The 22,581-nt window shown below is 35.3% G+C and overlaps 1 protein-coding gene across 2 annotated transcripts in view; it reads left to right on the top strand.

The window, feature by feature from the left end:
* The window catches only part of HLCS (holocarboxylase synthetase), a 114,318-nt gene that overhangs the window by 13,049 nt on the left and 78,688 nt on the right, over window positions 1-22,581 (top strand). For both annotated transcript variants that reach the window (XM_071753286.1, XM_071753294.1), the window contains exon 5: window positions 2,645-2,827. In XM_071753286.1, the coding sequence (XP_071609387.1) occupies window positions 2,645-2,827 (183 nt within the window). The remainder of the gene's footprint in view (window positions 1-2,644; window positions 2,828-22,581) is intronic.

The raw sequence follows: 22,581 nt of genomic DNA on the forward strand, positions 1-22,581 counted from the left end.
AATTCTTGCTTGAGCAAGTAACTACACAATAGATTGGCCTTTGACTGCCTGAAATGCCATTATTGATTTAGGTCTTCTGGTTTTTGTTGTTTGCTTATTTGTTGCTTTTTTTCTCATAATATTGCTACTGTTTTTTTACATATATTCTGTTCGTATCTTGTGTTGTCTGTGAAGCAAATCATTTTATGGTTTCTCTAGCAGTGTTTTGATTAAGGCTAATTTCTAGATCAATGTTAGGTTCATGATATTGGCCTTGCTGTTCTGTCATTTAAAAAAAACCTTTATTCAACTGGAATACATTTTTCTATTTACTACTGAAATTAAAATTCTGATTTTTTTTTTTGTTGTTTTCTAAACCTTGGTATTATCTTGATCAGTAATATATGTTTCTAAGTTTTTTGTGGTGGGTGGCAGGGGCAAATCTACCCTGCTGGAAACTTGGGTTTTTGTTTCCCGTGTCTTTCTTCAGGCTTTAAACTTTTGAACATTTAATAGTCTGCACCTAACAAATAACTCAGAACACCTGGAGGACAGAAGAGGAGGGGTCTAGAATGAGCCAAAATCTTATTCATTCCATTTAGGAGTAATAATATCCATTTAGTAATAATGATAACACAGCAAATAGGTATCTCTCCAGTGTTATATTGTTGTCATCTCTTAAAAAAAACCCAACAACCAAACAAAACTCACACAAGGAGTTAAGTAGCAGATAAGTTCAAGTGTTAGGAATCTTCTTTGTTACTGTTACTCACTGCCTGCCTGGATAATGGGTGAGGAAGCTTCTGTGTCTGTTGAAGGTAAATATTTGTCACTGATTATTTAAATGTTCACAGGTACTTGGGTAAAGTTTTGAGTGATAGAAAGGCTGATAAGAGGTACCATTAAGTTTAGAAAATAAGTCAATGCCTCAGAAGTATGTGTCTACCAGGGTGTATAGCCTGTATTACTAAATATAGAGAGTGTTCAGCCATTTTGTAATAAGACTTTCAAAGTGAGCTTGAAGGCAACTTGCCATTTTGGAGTTAGCCTTAGCAGAAGCAGAGTTAAACATTTTTTTCTGACATGGCTGTTCACAATTATGTCACTTCCCATACTTTGTCTTTGCTTTCAGGCAGCACATTGAGGAAGTCAGAGCAAGATTTATTTATCAGTATCTAAGTAGATACAGAATATAAGAGAGACATAGCTAAACAAACTTTACAAAACATTCTAGAACCTATTTTTGCTAATAATTTAGTCACAGAAGAACTTTCTCAGGAGCCCAGAGCACCCAGATTAAATTGTTCACATTTCAGGTAGCATAATTTTAGCTATTACTTAATTCAGAAATATTCATTGGGTTCCTAAAAGTATTTTCATCTCCTATCTGTTTATCAGATTAAATCTGCTAGCTTTTTGGAAACTCTGTTATACTGCCACCCATGTGTTGTATGCTTGTACTAGAAAATTGATTTGATACTGTTGCTATCCATTTCTGCAAGTTCCATGGTAAAACCTGCTTTGCTGTACCGTTTAAATTGACCCTTCTGCTGTAGTAAAACTTAATACTGCAGAGGTTTTCCCCAGAAAAAAGGTCATTACAGTATAGCTTAAACAATCAGGTTAAAAGGATTAGTGTGTCATTTTATAATTTTAAATGACTTCCAGTCTGGATTTGAAAACCTATGTTGTTTTCTCTTCAAGGGGGACTGACACTGGCATCAGCCATTAAATATTCTGTCACAAACTTTTTGTTGCCCTTTTTTCTGTTCTTTTCTATTGTTCTTCTTCCCCCAATTCAGCATATTTCCCTGAATTTGAATAAAGTAGATAATACATGAGATGAACAACTTAATTAAAATGTGCTAAATTAACAAAGATAATAGCTTATGATTTTCATTAAATGAATATACAGTATTCTAAGTATTTTGGAACACTTATTTTTTAAAAAAATCACTGGACAAGGAAAACCAAAATACAAGAATCCAAACCAAAAAGATGGTCAAGAATGTTTTGGGTGTTTTTTTCTTCCTTCTGCATTTGACTGCTACTTTTAAGCATTTGTTTCAGCCTTGAGAGGTGGTTCTCTACAAAGTGGTGCTCTGGAGTTCTTTGTTCTCATTCAGACAGAAGAATTTCTTTATCTGAACTGATTACAACTAAATTCATGTGTCAGAGTAAGGACTTGCTCAGCCCGAGCTCTAAATATCTTGTGCAATCTCTGATAAAGCTCTTTAAATTTAATGTAATTCTGCTCTCTTACAAGCCAGAGTATGACCAGTATTGCTGTTAGTTCTATATTGCTATCAGACATGAAAAGAAGTCTAAGTTTTAAGTCTAAGTAAAACCAAGTTTGCACATCTCCTCCAAGAGAGGTCCAGTTTATTTAAGAAGGCTTCAGAGAAAATTGCAGTGTATTGACAACTGTGATTTCTGAAACCATAGTGTATAGTTTATTAGGATAATAAAGCTCTACTTGTGTAGATAAGATAAAGGCACGAGAAATTTTTTAATTGCATTAGTAATACTGGGTATTTCAGGAACCACAGTCAAGACAAAGCTGCTTTTGAAATTGTTGTGTGTATCTCTTTTTGCCATGCTAAAATCTGTAATACCAACAATTTTTATTTTTTTTTTTTTATTCCCTTTGCACATATCCTTCCAGGCACACTTGGAACTGGATATCAGTTCTATGGAAGTACAAACTGAAGAGGATTTTAATTTGCTTAAGCTAAGCAATGCCAAGAGATGTGACATTCTCAAGGAGATCCTGATGTCGCTTGGTCTGAGTTGTGAATTAAGTGAAATTCCTATGTTGACACCTATTTACCTTCTCTCTTCTGATGAGGTAAGGCTTCTGCTTACATTTAAGTTGTCTGAGGTTTATCCTTCAAGGCAAATTCATTGCTCACCATGTTTCTTATGTGGTATTTTTGTTTGAAAAGGTTTACCTATGTATTATGCATAAACAAAAAGCTTAATTTCTACTCTGTCACTGTTTTGTTACCCATCAGTAGTAGTTTTGAATGGGGAAATTTTGCAGGGTTAGCTTTTCAGATATATTTGCTATATTTCTGTTAAGAACTTTAAAGCTTATTTGTGTGCTTCTGCAATATCCAAAACATAAGGCTGTGGCAAGCCATAGATAGAACTGATTTAAAAGACAGGGTTTGTTTTTCTTTCAAAATGAGGTAGAAAGTTCTGTATAGGCTGGCAACAAAAGGTCAAGCCCCAATTATGGAAAATGGTGTGTCAGACAGAAACTTAAAGTCCTGAGTAAGCCGGGAAGGGTGTGTGATTACACAATGAAGAACTTTGTTCCTGAGGCTGTTGTAACGTTTCCTAGAAATAGAATAGCTTCTTCTAATTCAAATAGTCAGCTGATTATTATGGACTTCTTAACCTGAGACCTCGATATGAAGAACTGTGAAGAACACATAAAGCAGTAATTTTAACAATTTTGTTAAAAAATGTGGCTTCGGATACCTCAGAACTGAATTGCATTAATTTAAAGGGGTAAAGCAGTAGGTGATTAAAAAGCAACACAGGCTACTTGGTCTCTTTGAGCTTGATCCAATTCATGTAGTGTTGTCACTGCTTGCTCTTAGCATGCTGTCACAGTCCTGCTCTTTTTCTGACCTCTTTTATATTAGCACAGAAATGAGACCTCTGTGTTTAGGGAAACTCAGCTATAGCAGCTCCTCCTTGGGTGTCTGTTTCCAGCAGTATCATAAATAAGATTTTTCATTACAGGATCAGTCAGTGAGCAAAGTGACATAGTAGAGCTGAATGTTTTTTAATAACTTGGATGATATTTTAGATTTAGGTTGTACTTTTCAAAGCACTGTTCATCAATCCTGAAGGTGGGTATAACAAGCATTGCACAATTTATAGATTGGGTATATGTAACATGTGACTTAATTGTCTGGCAGGCAAGTCAGTAGCAGGTCAAAATCAACTTAAATACTATCATAGGTGTATCTGTAAATGCAAATATGCATTTGTTTTCTGTGCATGAAGATACTGCCAAAACTTTACACCTGTGCATTAAGTGATGCCGTTGTACAGCAGCTCTGATTGGATATAACAACTGATAAAAGTTAGGATGAACTTGGAGTGGGTTTGTTTTATTTTTTTTACCCCTTGAATGATCTCCCTTTCTCATGTGACAAACTCTGCCAGATCCATCTCCAATTCAAAATAGTGAAAATACTGTTGGAAGTGCTTCTCTCCAGCCATATGTTTGAAGCAGGGCTGTTGCCTGTCAGGTCAGGCATGTTCTTTGTCAGACTGAATGTTGAAAATCCTCAAAGATGCATGCTGCAACCTGTCTGTGCAACCTATTCTAGTGCTGCTGTACCATTCTAGTGAATATTTTTTCCATTCTAGTGAGTATTTTTTCTGGATGTACAGCCTGAACCTCTCAAGCTGCAATTAATGGCTCTTGCTGCTTTATTATATTGTCTGGCACTACAAAGAGGTGTTTGGCTCCATCATTCTTTAAACTTCTAAATAGTTATGGTTTGTTATTAAGTCACTCCCTTGCCTCCTCTTTGCCAAACTGATTGAACCCAATTTCCTTACCCTCTTTTTCAGCAGTGATGTGTACTCCTAACTTCATGGTTGTTTTCCAAGGAATCTGAACTAGCAATTCCTTGCATAAGCTGGTCTGCTTTCCCAAGGGCATACTCTGCTGTTTCCCTTCTCATCCTTCCTCCAGATTTAATTGTGGTTGCTATAGCCAATGCTGTTGTCTGCGACCAAAGAGAAAACAAGTTCTTCCCTGTCCGTGAGCAGTAAATGAATAAGAATTTATTACCTGTTTGTGTGCCCAATGTGGAAACAAAACTAAAATCTATTTAGACTTTTGGACTAAATTATATGTGCTCTATGCAGAAGACTTGTTTATTGAGCACTACCTTTTTTGTTTTCTTCCTTCACTCTTTTTTCATGATTCTTTCCTTTGCACTTGGAATTTTAAAATATGCCACGAATAAAAAGAGTTAGCTAATTTCTATCCAAACTTGCCATCTAGTGGCATATTACAGGTTGCAGGCAATATATGAAAGATATTTTTGCAATGTATACTGTATAGTTTACACCAAAATTATAGGTTTTTAAATGTTGTTTTTCCAGGGATTTTTTTTTAAATGATAGTTTTTCTGTACTTGTATGTGTAGTGGTTGTTTCAATGTCTTTTGCTTTAGCCATGACTTGCTTCCAGAATATTGTGTAAAATGAAGTTGCAACTTATGTGCAAAAACTACAATTAGTAATGAAGAGAGAACATATTAAAGCACATAAAGAGTATATAATAGTTGAGCTTTCTAACAAGTATTTTTCGCCATTTGTCATGTTCTTGACAGGTCTTCTTGCTTTCCTAGAGAGCAAGGAGATACCAGAATTGTACATGACAAGTGAATAATTTGAGGAAATACTTAAACTTGTTGAAGATCAGACTGAGTCAGTAATATTGGAAATGGAGGAAACTGTCCTGCAAGTTTTAGTTCCCTTGAGCTTTATGTTTTAGGAACTAAAAAACTCAAGAACTTCCTTGCTTTTGCCTTGCATTTTCTACTTCATTAATGTAGATATTTTTTTTGTAATTTATTTTTGGTTAGATTTTTCTTTCTGATCTGTAAGCATCAACTTAGAGTAAAGTGGTACTCTGTTCTATGTGATTTCCTTGACTTTTTTTCTTCCCCACCCCCTTTCTTCCATTACATCTTCTGAATTTTCATCAGACCTATTTTCTATTACATTATGGGCATCAAATTAAACCATCTCAACTTAATGATATGAATAAATACCTTATCTTGTCTTTTCTACTCTCTGCAATTCCTGAACAGCATCTTTTTGTGTCATTGTTTTGATGTTCTTAATAATCCCACCAAACCTATTATGCTGATTAGTATGAACTTGATTATTTGGACTTTCAGGTGGACTTGTCTGCTCTCTACGTCTTGGATGGTGCCTTTCATAATGTAATTTTTATCTGTTTCTAAAGGGGTGGATTGAAATACTTTCTTTCCTCAGGATTCTCATTTTGAAGTTTTATGTTTACAGTTTGTATGATTATCATGTTGTTTAAAATTACCTTGCTACACAGGTTAAAAAAGCCAGTAAAATGTCAGCAGAAATCACACTAGCTTTCTAAAAAGCAGTCTTATGGAAGACTATTACCTTAATATCTTTTAAAAAAAAGCCACAAAACTAGTTAAATTTTGACGTTAGGACTCTTGCATTTCATGTGTGTTATTCATTAATTTTTTAAGAGTTTATATATAATAAAAACTGGGGGATGGTTTAATGTATGAAAAAATAAGCAAAGGTATAATTAACTTACACAATTTCATTTGATTGTTGTTTTCTTTTCTTTGAAAAAAAGGCTTGGAAGGCAGAGGAGTTATGAACTTTGTAATGCACTTTTTTGCCTTTAGCATATATGAAAAAAATTGAGGGTGGAATGTAGGGGACTTGGGAAGAAATATTTAAATCTTGACAGCAGTTGCATTGAAAATTACATACTTAAGTCTTATCACTCAAGAAAAATACATTGGGAACAGGCTAGTCAGGCTTTTATAAAAGTCATATATTGGCTGCATGTGGCTTAGACAGACTAGATTTATGCTGCTGATAGTGTTCTAAACCAGGCAGAGATTTCCAGCTGTGCTGTATTCAAGTGGGAGATAGGATGAGTTGGAGGCTGTACTAAATAAGCATTGAGTTTCATTTTAGCTGTTGAATATCTTTCTCAACAGCAGAAATTATATCATGTTGTTACCACTGGTGGCCTAACAATATTTAAGTTACTTCTCAGTGGAAAGTGAAAATGTCAGATTGAGATGCCAAGCTAGAAAATATGATTTGATAAATTTTTTGTGTGTATTGCAGTTCTCAAATAATGTTACTGATGCAGTTGATTATCATATCTTGGACTTCAGGTGTTGCTTTTTTGACTTCTGTGTTTCTTTTGTTCATCTGGCTTTTTCTTAAAATGCCTACAGGTTCTACCTTGGCTAGTGCTCACTGCTCTTGGTGGTGAATGATCACGGTGATAGTGTGTGCTTTTTATTCCTGGTTGCCTTTCTTATAGATAGAGTATAAGGTAGGGGGACTGGAAGGTAACTGCACTTGAGGCAAATCTTTCATCACTATACTTTTTGCACTAAGGCTTGCAAGTATGATTTGCTTCAGATCCACATATATAGACATGGTAAAATTCTATTAACTGGGAAAAATACATATTATATTGATACTGTGCTACAACTACAGTTAAGGTGGTGTTTGAACCAAGAGCAAGATAGTATGGTTATATGTATGTTATGTATGGCTACACAGTATAGTTATAGCAGGTTACCTGCTGGTTAAAAGTTTAGTTAAATACATGTAACTTGTTGGTGCTAAAGAGACAAGTATTTACACCTGTTTTCTTTTCCTCTTTCCTTGATCTGGTGTAAAGCAGTTAAGCAAATTTTAGACTTGTACATGATGTGAAAAAAAATTTCTGTGCTGCTGTGGTATAGGGTGAACTTAAAAGTGTTGAAACAAATGGTGATCACTATAATCCTGTTGTCTGGCATCCATATGTTCAGTGGCAGCTCCAAGCATAGAGATCTGATTTTTTCTGCAGCTTTGCCTTTAAATGCTCAAGTATTGACTCTTTCACATTTCCATCTTAAAGGATAATTTTTCAGACATAATGCTAGGATGGTATTTTATTGCCATACTTTTCAGCACAGCATCATCTAGGTTTCAGAATAAGAATTCACTTATGGAACAATGAGAGATATTTGTCAGAAGAGTGGTTATTTCCATTAGGAAGTGTATTACACCCACATATTTGCTGATCTGAAGCCTCTTAAACTTGAGTGCTAACTCTTCAGGCTGTGTTAGGCTGAGTCACTTTTTTCCATGTCATTCAAATGGATGGCAGCCAAATGATGAAATTTAATGAGGCTTCGTTACTTTGACTCAGCTAGTAACCATATTATAAACAGTATGTTCCTCCAGAATAATAATAAACAGTACAGAGGTATTGGCTGAAGCTTGAAGATGAACTTTTTAATAATAATAATAATTACAATTGAACATACCTCTTGAATTTCAAACTTTATTTTAAAGGACACTTTGAGAATACTGCACTCACAAGGGAATGCAGAGTAAAGACAACTTTGTGTATTTGATTGTGCTGTAGTGTACTGAGTTATTCAGTTATTGGACCAAATTTATGTCTTGAGCAGCAGTTTTGGTTCTGTAGTGGCATTGTCTGTTTTTAAATTCCAAGTCTGTTATGCCAGCAAACAGAGTATCAAGTTACTTTATCTTCTATAAATCTTTCTTTGAGGATGGGAAATTTGAACTCTCTGTTAACAGTATAATGAACCTAGATTTCAGGGTACATTTTGAGACAATTGTTTCTCAAATTTTTCCATGCATAATAATGTGTATTGTAGAACTTGAGATTCAACTTGTGAAACTTCAGAGGGCCTTTTTTTTTTTTTAAATGTCCAGCACTAAAATCATACATAGTTACACTGAAACTCAATTACCTTGTTTTTACTGCTATCCAAGTTTTGATGCTTAGAAAGGAACCACAAATGTATAAGCTACAAAATGGGAGACTTGATTATTTTCTCCTGTCATCCTCAGATAATAAGCATTGACCCTGCTTCTTCAGCCATTAGGACAAAAAGCAAGAGTCCTTTGGAAATACTCATTCTTGAATGGAAATTTGCTCTTTGCTGTAGCTCAGGAGAAACCCAGTAGCTGAGAAAAATATCAAATGAGAAGCACACCACATGAGAGAGCTGAAAGTATTCTGTTGATCACTGATAAATAGTTTGTGTCTAACATTTTTTCTTAACGCATTATATGTATCCTTTCAAACCAATAGTGTGTTGTTGCAAGAAATCTTTGTCCTTGAGAGCTTTGCCAATTTTTCTCTTGACTAGGAATGAAAGTATCTTTTGTGGCAAAGTAGTTGCAGGGAAAAAAAATATATACAGCAATGAAAATGCATCCGTACCATTAAAAATGTGTATTTGCTGGAATAGCTTATTCTTTTTGAGAAATGGATTTAATGCATGCCATGTGTGAAACTTTTTGCTACTAGAAGCTGTGTTTCTACTAGGCTGATTAAGCAATGCAGTGCATTTGGTAAACCATTTGCATTCTGAAAGCTAGTATGATTTTTCTCTTGAATGGCTTTCTGAAGAATTTATCTGTAAAACTTAAACCATGGGCTGATAACAAAGTACTATCCATTAAAAAATATTTGTAATTTAACTCCATGTGTTTAGGTCGAGGTTTCTTTTTTGGTTTTTTGTTTCTTCCCATAATAAATTCAAAGTTATTTGTTGGCTTCACGTTTGGGTTTTTTTTGGGTTTTTTTTTTTTGGGTGAAGGAAGGGTAGGTTTGTGATTGTTTGTTTTGTGTGCTCTATTGTATTTCGATTTGTATTCTTATATTTTTTTCTATGTAACAAAATTTGGATACCCAGAGGGGTCACCCCTGGTCATAAACCAAGCCGATGTCAATGTTTCTGTCATTCATTGAAAAGCTCTTTGTATGCATGTCTGGATTCTAATAGTAGGCCCTACTGTAGGCTGAAGTTTAAGCATGTGGTTCTGAAAAGAATCACCATCTGCTTCAGACCACTCTTGGTCAGAGGAAAGCAGACCTAACACCAGAGAGCTTATGCCACTCTGAGGTGTGAGCCCCTGCAGACTCCTATATATTATATAATAGGAATGTTAGTATATATATTCCTATATATTATATATATGAAATTGTATATCCATAGATATATGATTACTGTATGTATTTCTTTCATATTTCTCCTCAGCCTTCTCTTATTCCGTATATCTTTATTAGTGGAATTTCCTAATAGATCTGCTAGTTCTTTGGTAATTTTTTAAAACTTTTATGTTCCAGATATTTGCGAGAGTTAAAAGCTTAAAAGAAGCTGCATTACTATAGTGAATTTTAAAATGTACATGCTTATCAAAGGTAGTTATATGCCAAGGCATCCTGGTAATCTTGTCTGGTAATGGAGATGCTGGTTAGTGGGACTGCTATCCTGCTTGGACAGTGCCCTGACAGAAACATTCACTGTCTTCTGCTCCCTCCCAGATGGCCTGGCAAGCAGTAGTAAAGAGGCAGAAGCTTGTGAGGGACAGAGTGTGTTGGTGTGAGGAGAAAAAGGGTGTAATGGTAGGGGCTGAGATATGGGTAGATGGGATGAAGTGATACCAGCTCTGTGTATAACTGCATAGGTGATCTTAAGGAGAGCTGCAACAGGTGCCAGGCAGCAAATCTACAGTTCTTTCCCCTAGATGGAAGAGGTGATGAGAGCACGACAAGAGAAGAAGTACACTGCTGTCATAGTAAGAACATCAGTGTGATATGGAACTAGCTCCTTCCTCTCAAAACACCTTCCCACATACCAGATAAGGGAGGAGCACAGGGAAGGGCAGTGCTTTCTGAATTTTCAAGTCTCTAGCTGGAGCTTTTCCTGGTCTCATTTCCAGAAGCAGGAGCAGTCCTCCTTCTCCAGAGGCTAAAGGCTGTCTTTTCTTGGCTCTCTTCAGATACAATGAACTTGTTTCGATCAGTGAGGGTCATTACATTAACATTTGCTTTGAAAATGTTTTCTTTTTTTAAGAAAAACTTTTGCGTATGCTGCTGAGAGGCATTTAGCTGGCCCTGTTGAGAAGATGGAGAGATAAGAGAAGGTGTGTAAGATAACAGAAATAGTAATAATGACTGTATGTAGAAGGCATGGAGAAGAAGATGATGCAGTTAAACCATGAGACACAGTTACAGGAAATGGGACTTTCCTGGCTCTCTGCTCAGTGGCTACTTTTAAAAACAAATCTTAAAGTGCAAGATTACTATGAAGAAAACTATAAAGTTTTTTACTAATTTTTGAGACAAAATTGAAATGTTCAATAGAGATTGTTTTTACTGGGTTCTCACTTGGAAGTGTAGTCTCAGGATCTGGCTGACAGCTGAGCTTTGTTCATGCTGCCTCCTATAAATATTAGGAGGCAAAAAGTTATCCCTTAATTCATTCGCTCATTAAAGTTTCTTCAGATTTCTTCCTGAAGATGTCTATTGAAGAAAGACAGGCCTGCTGCAGGTATTTTCAGTGAATTAATTTGCCAGCACTATGAAACCCCTGCATTGATCAGCATCCCTGCCCAGCTGAGTTAGACCAACGCTGGCATTACATTAAAATCACTGTGAATCTCTATTGCTTTCAAGAGCTGGATGCAGTTGTGGCTTTTTACACAGCTCCTTTAGTGAGGGAAGGTGTCTTACCACTGGGGGTCACTTATGAGCTGGATTTAGAGTGCACAGTAAACCAAAAAATAAGGAGGGATGGAAAAAATTTATGCAGTGTGTTGTATATAGATTTCCATTAAAATATCTTTGCATGTTTTCAGTGACTGCCCTGTATATTATTTCTTCAATTTTAAAATGTTGTTTTAAATTCCATGGGAATCAACTGTATATAGTGTCAAAATACAGTAAAACATTTTCAGTTAAGAAATCTTGATGGGAGATGAAGGGGACTCCAAATGTGGAGCCAAGTAATTCCAGGTGGTTGCTAAAGCTACCTTTTTCTTTTCTGTTGTTTATCTTCAGGGAATATTTACCATATATTTGGGGCAGGGGGAAAGAGAAATCTGGCAAACATTCCCATTATTTTATACTTCTCTAGTTAAAAGCATGTTTTCCTTCTTGCATAATAGCAGCAAGTATGCTGCTATGTTAAACAACCATGAATCACATGTGTAGGCACATAATAATGAATAGATGCTTAGGTTGTGTTATGGTTTGACCATAAAAACAGACGCAACTTTTTGACTATGTATTGATTCAATAAGCATTTTTGACAGTCATTTGGAAAATGGAAGAAGCTTTGAGGAATGAAAGCAAATATTTTGTTTATAGCAATCTCCATAATAAGGGTCTTTAAGCTGCTGTGAGTTAATGCCTTTTGTACTGAGTAGTGTTTAATCTTATTCTAGAGCTAGCTCTGATATGGAATTATCATGTGCTGGCATCTGACCAAAGTGCAACTCACTGAAGTATATTCTATCATGTTTCAAGGCTTGCTTCAAGTCAGTGTGCATGATACTTTGCAACAGCTTTCTTCAGTAGGCATGTTCTTTCTGTACTATAAGGAATGGAAAATTTTATTATCCCTTCAGAATTGCTTATGTAATGTATACTTGAAACATTTGTGAGCTTGATGTTCATGTCTTCTGCTAATGTCTCAATCCTGAAATGACAGAGAATAACATGAGGGCTGAGTACCCGTTCTGAGTGTAGGTTGCTCAGCAAGAGAGCATTGCTAGCCAGTGTGAGGCTGTTTTCTTAGTCTCTATCTTGGAGTTTGTAATAGGGATTGCAACAGAAAAAGTAAAATTCACAGTGGCAGACTAATCCAAATTAATTTTGGCTCTGTGTGGAACACAGGCATACATTGTATCATTAGGTGAAGGCTGTAATTAAGGTAATTGGTCTTGGGTTTAGTTTCAGCACTCCAAAGTTGTAACTGATAAACCTTTTAGAGTCAGGGTTCAGGGTACTGCCTTTGAGCAGATGGGTGATTTTAGATAGCAAGAATCCATAACTTGTGAAAAACGCTCTGGAGATCCGTGGCAATTTGGCATCAGTTCATTTACTATGACCTCACTGGTAAAGATCTGACAAGAGTGGAGTATTTCCAAACATAAAAAACCTTAAGATTCTCTGACTGTCAGTGGGGCCTGTGGCTAATTTATGTAAGTGAGACTGGGAGAATGAGAACAGGCTTGGCATCAGCTGGAGTCCTGTGAGATACTATCATGTTACCATTGCTCAGAAATGACGATACATTTCCACAATGAGTAATCATGATGGTTATCTAATAGTTTAATTAGGGCTTCTTTTGTATCTCTACTTTTAAACAAATTATGGCTAGATGATATAAGATTATAAATTTTAATTAAAGGGAAAAGTTGAATAAAAATATATAACTACGAAGAAAAGGAAGTGTCTCTTTATATTGCTCTTAATGAAAAGAAAAAAAAGGAAAACTGAAAACTTTAACTTCTTTTGACAGTACATTTACTGCATTAAGGTCCTGAATATGTCAAAGAATATATTTCCTTGACAACTTTTTTTGACAATTCAGTTACACATTAAGGTTATCAGAAAATAATTTTCTATGACACAAAACTCATTTTTTAAGTTTATCAAACTGAATTTACTCTGGAAAATTAAGATGGCAGTGTAATTACAGTTATGAGTGATTTAAAAGACATTCCAATATTCTCAAAGTTTGTTCTTGAATGAGGCTAAGACTGCAAACAAATTATCAAGCTTAACTTGTGTTAGGACTTGGTAGGGAACGGACTGTCTTAGATATTGTTTTTTATTTATCATTTGACAGTTCATTTTAAGAAATGATTTGGGGTTTCTGACATGTTGAGGAAATCCTTAAATTCCAGGTGCAGGGGGAATGGAATTTGGCATGTGACTATGTTGCCTACATGATGCAGTTCTTATGGTGAAAACTGACTAAAAAACAGCTGTTAGCTAAATTGGAAAGTTTGCTGTAGTTTCTGTTGCAACTTTTTTGTGAAAGCTTTTTTTATTTGGGTTTTAGTCAGTCTTCACAGCTAGTGGAATATGTTCCAGTTCAGTAAAGCACTGTGCTCAGTTACTTGACGATTGTAGTGGTGACACTAATTACAAAGGATTTATATGAATATTGAAGCAAAGTTTTGTCAGCAGAAAAAAAATCAAAATAAACCTTGTTCTGTCTATTTACGTGGTATGTTTATTTTTCTTCTGCCAGTAGAAGTATCTTCAGTAAAAGTGCTGTGTAGCTAAATCCATCAGAGCAACTTGTTTTATTACAGTCATATTATACAGAGCTGTGCATTGCAGGGTTACATGATTTAATTTTAAGAACTTCAGCTTGTCACCATTTTATCTGTGCCAGCATTTTTCTGTGAAGCACTAGGGGGCCTACTACAGTGATGAAGTTCTGCACTTAAGTATGGCACTGTGTCTACATATACTTGCAAGTCTTTGTATATGTGTGTTATTTTTTTTTTAAGTCTATATAATCTTATTTTATTACCCTTAGTGGCAACTTCAAGTTTTAGAAATACAGTGTTCGTTCTTTCCCCTTCCTTAGTAAGTGTAAGATATAGTAGAAATTATGAAAGTAATACTGGCCCAGGGAAGATGAGTGACCCTGGAGAACAGTTCCGGCACTGAGAAAAGTTGAGACTGAGTTATTAATCTAGCATGTAAATTGGAGCATGCTTCTTGACTGATGAATGTAAGAACTTTTTTGAGAGAGACCTCAGGAAGAAAAACTAGTGGATCTAGTCTGGTACCAGATGAAAGAGAAGACTAACACTGTGTGAGAGGAGGAGAGAGGGGAATGGGGTAACAGCTGAAGAGGAAGAGGTAAGGAGGAAGACAGACCTTATAGAAAAAACCTGTATTATTGTATTTTAAAGCATTTCCTACAGTTGCTAGTTACTGTAATGCATATCTAAAAAAGTTTAGCTATAAAAGCTGTGTTACTTAGGAGTGATCATTTTACTAGGATGTAAGATATGGGACAGCATGATTATACAGCTTGCTTTTTGGAGAATCACTTTCCTTATCTAATTTATGTTGTTTTTCAAGTGTGTACTGAATTTTACTGTTGGACTTAAATATTTGAAGTATTAATTCAGAAAGCATTTCAACATCTTTAATTTGAAAAAGCTGAATAAATGTTTAATTAAAATAATTGCTAAACAAAGCCTTAGCAGGATCGGTATTGAGGAGACTATTAAAGTCTGTCCCTACTTCTTTTAACATGGTTGAGAATCCCTACTGCAGTTAAAGACTAGTAATGGTCTTAAAAAATTTGCAGTGTTTGTAGGTGGTGACAAGTAAGATTTGAAGACAGAAAAGTAGATCATTTAATAACTCAAGTCATTGGAAGTGAGTACACAGACAGTCTCAAAACCTTCAGACAAACAGTCTCTTCTCCAGATTTTGCTCACTTTTTTGCTCTTTGATATGGACTGACTATAAAGTAAATACCATGTCTTAAGAACATCAGAGAGAGAATAAAAATGAAGATAATGTGATTTTTATTTGCATAGGTCCAAATGTGAAGGGAAATTACGGATATAATGTATACTGAATACTATGCATATGCTTCATTTTTGAATCTTTCTTGATGTTACATTTGCAACAAAGGATTTGGTCAAATTATTTGTAACTTACCTTTGAACTGATGAAGTTGGTCATAACTTCAGTACAAAAATTTATATTGTTCTCATTAAAAAAATTATTTGAAAGAGCAATATTCAGTTGGAGAAAGCAGATCAACTTCTCTGCTATAAAGAACCGTAACCTGGATACTCTCTACCTATCGTAGATAGGTACTCTTTTAGCATATAAGATAATTCCTAAAATATAGTTTTTAGGAATTGAAAAATATGTTACGATCCTCTGAGTTTTAAGATGGAGAGAACTGTGTTGAGGGAACGTGTCTCAACATTTCCATGTAGTCAAAATCAATGAAAATTAACTCCAGGATGTATTTCTAAAATTCTTTTTTTCAATACAGATTGATTTTTCAATACAGAATCATCAAGTTTTGAATTAACCCCCCCAACATATGGCATATTTTGACTTTAGAACTCATTACATGAAATAAGCAATTATCCGTGCATTTTTTTGGTCTGGAAGATAGACTTTTTTCTTTCCAAAATGAAGTTGTTGATTAGCTCATGTACCACAGCTACCTGACAGGAACAGCAGCTGCAGAGATAAAATATTTGTTAGTTCTCTGTTTTTCAACTGCATTTTACATGTTGGTGTACTAGTACTATATGTTATCTGATGGCAAAGAAAATACAGTAGCTGAAAAAAAAAGCTAATTCTTATTTCTTGCTTCCTATAGAGAGAGGGGCACTTTCCCAGAATTACCGTAAGTGGTATTAGCTGCAAATTACCAAAACTATTTGAGTTGCTCTTTTGAATTCCTGAGGTTTTGTTAGAAATACCTGAGAACATTTATAGTTGTAATTTTGTCTTCAGAATAATTCTGTCCTTGCTTTAAAAAAGAGTAGTTGGTATAAGGAATATTTTGAACTGAGTTCAAAAGATTTCTTGTCTTTTATGGAAGAATACTTCACCGGAGCTGTGAGGCATGTGGTCTTAGGTTCACAAATCCTTATGTTGTAGATTGGTAGAAGAGGAGATAATTACCTTATGCCCACTGTGCTCCCTTATTCATCTGCTGCTGCCCAGTGCTGGAGAAAAGGCACAGCTTTAAAGGGGCTTATTTAACTGATACGGGTGCTGTGCTGTCCATGTATTCATATGGTTTGAGCAGTAGCTGCTTTTGCCAAGAGCTTCCCTGTTTTGCAAAGTGTTAGTTATTTTTTTCATTTGAAAGACAAGCTCATCGGCTCTTGCAAGTATGAGAAGCTTTTCCTTCTGTTTGTTGTGGCTGTAGGCAACGTTTTGAAGCAACAATGTTTGCTTTGGTGTTTCAGTCAAATGAATGTGCATAAAGAACTAGTGATGATTTGGGTGTGCTTTTATCTTTGCGTCAACCATTTCCTTTGGAAGCTGTGAGTGGGCTTCAGTCTTCTCTAAATGCTTTCAAGCTTTTTTTTCGTACTATGTGATCTACTTTTTCTAGTGATGGTCCCCAATCATCCAGGAATATCAAGTTAGACATGTTTAAACTGCAGTAAATCTTACTACAGTTAGGCTATCCTCGTTGCTCCACCAAAACCAATTTCTCCATCTCTTCAAAGACGCTCTTTCCTCTTAGGAGCATAGGAAAATTTCCTGGTAGAATGTTACTTTCACAGCCACTCTCACATTCCTTTTATATAATAACACTAGCTTGGCAAACTGAAAGTACACATCAAACTTTAAACTCAAAATTGAATAATAATTTATGTGTTCTCAGTCTCCTGTTCCCCTAGCTATTATATTCCAGAAGCAGAGACCCAAATTGTCCCCATTTAATTAAGGATAAATTAATCACTAGGTGTCACAGACTGGGTATACAGATTTAGTCTGTAGTTTGAGTTCATTAGGTTGGATAGAACTGCTTAGGAAATGCATTTTAAACCCTTTTTCCACATTTTAGTACTGATTGAAGTAATCCCTGTAACTTCTACCACAAGACAATTTGGTTTTGGAAGTTAACCCTTTGGTTTGGAACTATTAATTAAGTGTTTTCAGCAAAGGTGGTTCGTATTTAATCATTAAAAGTTGATCTTTGAAGTGGATATGTTCAGAGCAGTTTTTCAGTCTTTCAAAGTTTATGCTTCATTCTGTCTACGTTCTTGACTTTTAAAAGGGTAGTCTGGGTAGGATTTTATACTCTTAGCCCTCATTTCTTTAAGTCCCTTTTGCCTGGATTTTGGCTATTTTTATTTTTAGTGTTATAACAGGGTTTAAAATTTCCAATTATACCACTTCCTATGGTCAGTCAGGAGGTAGGAAAGACACAATACAGTCATATGCCTTATGAGCTGGAATCCCCTTTCACAGCCTTGTGAGCTGGAATGAAAAATTACATTAAGCTCTACTGTTGCTCTACTTAAAAGCTTTTCTACCTTGCCAGAAGTTTGGGGCTTGCACTGCAGCCACAAACCTTTGCGATAGACTACATTACTGCCCATAGGCAGCAAGCATTTACTGTTTACATAATTTTCAATAAGCTTGTATTTAGTTGTCCCCTCCAGACTGCTGTCCCAGAGATGTTTTCTTAACTTGGGTTAATACTGCATTTAAATGGAAAAAATTCTAAAAAATGAAGCTATTATCTTTTTCAGGTGTGCTATGCCGTAGAATCTTAAAACAGTGCACGAACATGTCTCTGAGCATTGTGGTTAGGTTTGATTAAATGAGGTCTCTTTGGGATACATTCTTCAAGAAATGTTACAATTTACATTAATGAGTATTGCAAAAAATTTTTTTCATAGATTGGGTCTTCCCTCAACTCTTTTAACAGTAATAGAATAGAAGTATCCCTAGGCACAGAAACAGGTGGTTATCCTCAGAGAAAAGTCAAGGGAATCTGAAGTCCTTCAGAATAAAGAATGTGCCATTGTCCAAAATGCTCCTAAATGACTGTATTTGCTTCTCTTGGGCAGTTCACATTCGCTGCCCTGGTCTCAAGCCTGCTCTTACTCACTTCTTTGAGTGCCTTGTTTCCCAAAGTCACTCCAGAAGCCCTGAATTTCAGTCACGAGCTTTGACTTGTGCTGTGTTGTCTGCAATACTGTCTGTAAGTTCTGTATGCCAAACTTGGTCTTTTTGGAGTAGAGGCTAATGGTGCTTATTGACTTAAGTGAACTCAGCCCTGGGCTAGCTAAAGGGTTTGTCTAGGTAAGTGTTCTGCTATATCACTAGTGAGGCTGAAGTATGATGTACATCCACCTTTAAAAGAAAAAATTATGTTTCACTGTCCCCCCCACCCCCCTATTTCCTCGCTGACTATTACAGAAACGGTTGGCTCTGAAGGTAGTTCTTGAAGCTGCATGTTTATCCAGACCCTTACAGCTACAGGAAGGTGTAGTGTATTATTTGCTTATTATCTTTGTGTTATTTCTCTCAGGAAAAAAAAAAAAATTACTTCTTTTGTCTTGAGGAAAGTTTCAGTCCCAGCAGATGACAGGTAAATATTAAATCTGAAAGAGCTGAAAAAGAGAGAGAAGAATTACAGAGTGTTATAAAACACGCAGCTCGGATAACTCTAAATGTGGTTTGTGTCATTGACTTTTGCAGCCTGGCGTTATAGCACATGGATCTGAATACTGTGTTTTTCCCAACATTTTGTAAGAAAAATTCAATAATTTGTGACAAAGTGAATATTATTTGGGCTTCCTTCAGAGTTTCTTGATTTGATACCAAAATTTTACATTGCTGTGTATGTAGGTGACATATTTTTGAAACATGAAACTTAACTTTTCTGATACAATCCACTAAATAAGTAATCCTAGGCTCTCATGCTAACGTTTTGGTTTTGGTTTTTTTAGGATCCTGGTTTAGCAAAGGAGCTCTTGTTTACAGTGAAAGTTAGCAGTTGTTATCGTAATGTGTTTTTTTTATCTTCAGAGTATGTGTTCTATAAATAACGTACCAAGTATGTTCTTGTCATTATAAAGTAGTTTCCATGAAATTCTTCCTCTCTAGGATGTTTCTTTAAGTTGGTTTTGTGGGGTTTTTTTTTTTGTTTTAATTTTGGGGGGGTGTTTTTTGTTTTTGTTTTTTTGTTTGTTTGTTTATTTTTTTATTTATAAATGGCTACATCACCCTGAACTACTTTTAGAAAGGATTATAAAGCATATGATGTTGAACATTACCTGTGCATGTTAGGGACATAACTATATTGTAGTCTCTGAGTTCTGGTACCTGTGAATATACGTTGTGGTTTCACCCTGATATTTTTAGCTCAAAAACCTCTGCAGTGTGATAGAATTGGGCCTTCTTGTACAGAAAAGTCAAAAATGAGGTACAGCTGAAATCTTGTTTGGGCTTAAAGTATGGTTCCAGTGCTAGCAGAAGAATCTTTGGCTCGTATTATGAACTCTAAAAGCACTCAACTCTCTATGTATATAAACCTGCTGAAAAGCAAAACAAACCTGATGGAAAACCTTAAGCTGATTGTGTATTATCAGTGCTAAGAAAAAATATTTTGTTACATTTTATTTACTTAATTAATTCTACTACTAATTCCAAGATTTTCAGTGAACAATTTTATCCTCTTTTAAGAAAAAAAAAAAATTTAAATTTGTTACCAAATAGAAATACTATTATGTGATAGCTGTTTAACAGAGCCAGTTTTACCATCTGAATATATTGCATCTAATTTATTGCCCTATTAGTTGAGAACAAAATTCTTCTGTATTTTTTTTCTAGTCAATATAGAATACTTATGAGAGCAATTTAAAATAAATGTATGCAGCGTTTAGGGTTAGATTTATATCTTAATTTATTCTTCTAAACATGACTTTTGGTTTTTGTCTTTGTTTTAAAAAACACTTTAATATACATAATGTTCATGTTTCAGTGCCCAAGTGGAATGTCTTTTCCCTTCTGCCTGGTTTCTCTATACTTATTTTTAGCACAGTTGCACAAATGCTCAATCTACTGTACACTTTTCAAAAAACAGCTTTGTTACAAAGTAGGTGTCACGAACAACAAAATGCTCAAACTGTAATTTCTTACACCATTTTCTGGTAGGATAAATTAACACCTACTAGTCCTCTTACTTATCAGCCCTTTCCTTGCAGCACTCATTTTGTGAAGTATTTATGTAGTGATGTTATGTCAAAGGTAGACCTTGTTCTTATTGATCCTTTACCTCAAAGTCAGCTTTACCAATCTGTTGCAGCAAATGTACCCCGTTTACTGTGCTGTGTTGTGATACCAGTTTACCTTGTGTAGGTGGTCACATACTGTTTAATTTCTGAGACTAAGAGCTACAAACCACTAAATGATATTTCATCTGGTAATTTTTAGTATCCTTTAGTTTAAACTAAAACCTTATTGTGAATGCTTCCAAATGATTATAAATACAAGGAGGTTTTGATGCATACATTCTTTGTACCTCTTTTTTTTTCTGTGTGTAAATGTGCTTAAGTGTAGTTATATGGTTACGTGCAATTACAATTTCTTTAAAGTGTGCTTGGCTTAAAATATGATTAAATTGAATCCTTTACTGGTTCTTGACACAGCTGGGTATTTTGGAAAAGGTTTTCCCATCTGAATACGGGCTGTTGCATCCCAAAGTTTTCAAGTAAGATTTGAAATTAAGTTGGCAAGTGCTTGCAAAGGATTTAATAAACAGGCATTTGGTACGCTATCTTGCTCTGCTACCTGCATCATAAAACCTTGAGTTTGGTTTTGTTTTTTTTTTTCTAAAGCTAATGCTGAGCCTGAGCCCGCTTTTTTTTTTTCAACTTGTTTAACATGGTGTTGGTGCATTTGTGATGTATTAGAGGGGCACTCATTTTGCTCTTGTTGTATGAGAATATGGAACTAACTTATTCATTGTTAATAAAATATTTTAAAATATATTTAAATACAGCTTTGAGGTTTTTTTACCATGAAGCTCAGATTGAATTTTAAATAACATCACTTTTTATTAGAAACCTCGCGCAGGTCTCAAAATCAGCACAAGCCACAGTAAATTAGTGCAACATTACAAAATACTGCTTCAGCAAATTGAGGAGGTTTTGTTCAAGTAGACTTTTGGCCTTTCAGAATGGAATATGGTTCTCTTTCATATATAATGTGCTTTTTTTATATGCATGGACGGCTTCAGGTTTTGGTTGGTTTTTTTTTTAAAGATACGCTTTCGGTTCTGGATGACGTTTAGCCTTTGACCCAGCCACTTTCTTACAATAAACAGTTTGTTGATGAGAGCAGCTGCTGGGAAGATTGCTTCCAGACTGCTCTGTTGCAGCTGAGTAAGAAAAGTCAAAGCCAGGATGCACCTTACTGCATTGCTTTGGCGTTGTCCTTGTTCCTCTGCTCAGCTTTGGTCTGCTTTGAGGACACTGCATGGGGCCTTGCACAGCAACGTGTATCGTGTGGCTGTGAAGGCTGCTACATAGGCAGGGTCAGTACATGCCAGTATGTCATAAGAACTGAGAAATTAAAACAAATGTGTTCTGCTTAGGGCAGTACGCAGTCACTCTTTTTTTTTCCCCCTGTTGTTCCACCCTTTTCAGAATTTTTGAGAATTTTTTTCTCATATGGCAGAAAAAAAGTGATTGCCTTGTTTCCTGCATTTGTTACGCAGAACTGAATGACAGCGTGTGCCTTCTAGCAACTTAATATCTAGAGGTAACACTGTTCTAAAACCAACAGAGATCTGCTGAAATTAAAAACTGGACACAAAGTGCAGTTTTCATTTTCATTGCTAGTTGATTAATTTTTAAATCTTATTTTTAACATTATTTACCACATTCTTCTATCTGCAGAAGGTAACATCTGATATTAGTGAGTGAATTCTGACCTGGACCCTACAGTCTGTTTTTTAGAGTGGATGACTTGCATATCGTATAAATTAATTTTCCACCTACCAGCACTGCTTTTTAAAGCTAAATTTAATTTTGGATTAAAATTTAGGCGCTGATTTATGAGGAGTTACTGGATATGTAGACTGGAAATGGGTTGAGATCTAAGATGCTTCATGTTCACAGAAGTGTAACTACAATAAAGAGGATAAGGATACTTTGTAACACTTTGTCAAAAATCTGTCCATTTTTTGGACAAGGTATTCCAGGTACCAGTTGGCAGAGTGGACCTACTTCTATATGACTGTTTCTACTATCTTCACTGGTGAAATGATGCATTGTGTAACTGTTTATGTAATTTATTTCTTGTTTTTAAAAACACTTATGAATAAAAAAGATAAAAATAAGGAGATAAAAATAAGGAACTTGGTCTCTGGAATGATCTTTCAGAAATGAGGTTTTTCTGCCTCTCGTGAGAAAGTGAACTGCAGACTGAAGTAACTGCCTAAAACCTCTAGAGACTCCTAAAAATCC

Source organism: Heliangelus exortis, chromosome 1, assembly GCF_036169615.1.
Source record: "Heliangelus exortis chromosome 1, bHelExo1.hap1, whole genome shotgun sequence".
Lineage (NCBI taxonomy): Eukaryota > Metazoa > Chordata > Aves > Apodiformes > Trochilidae > Heliangelus > Heliangelus exortis.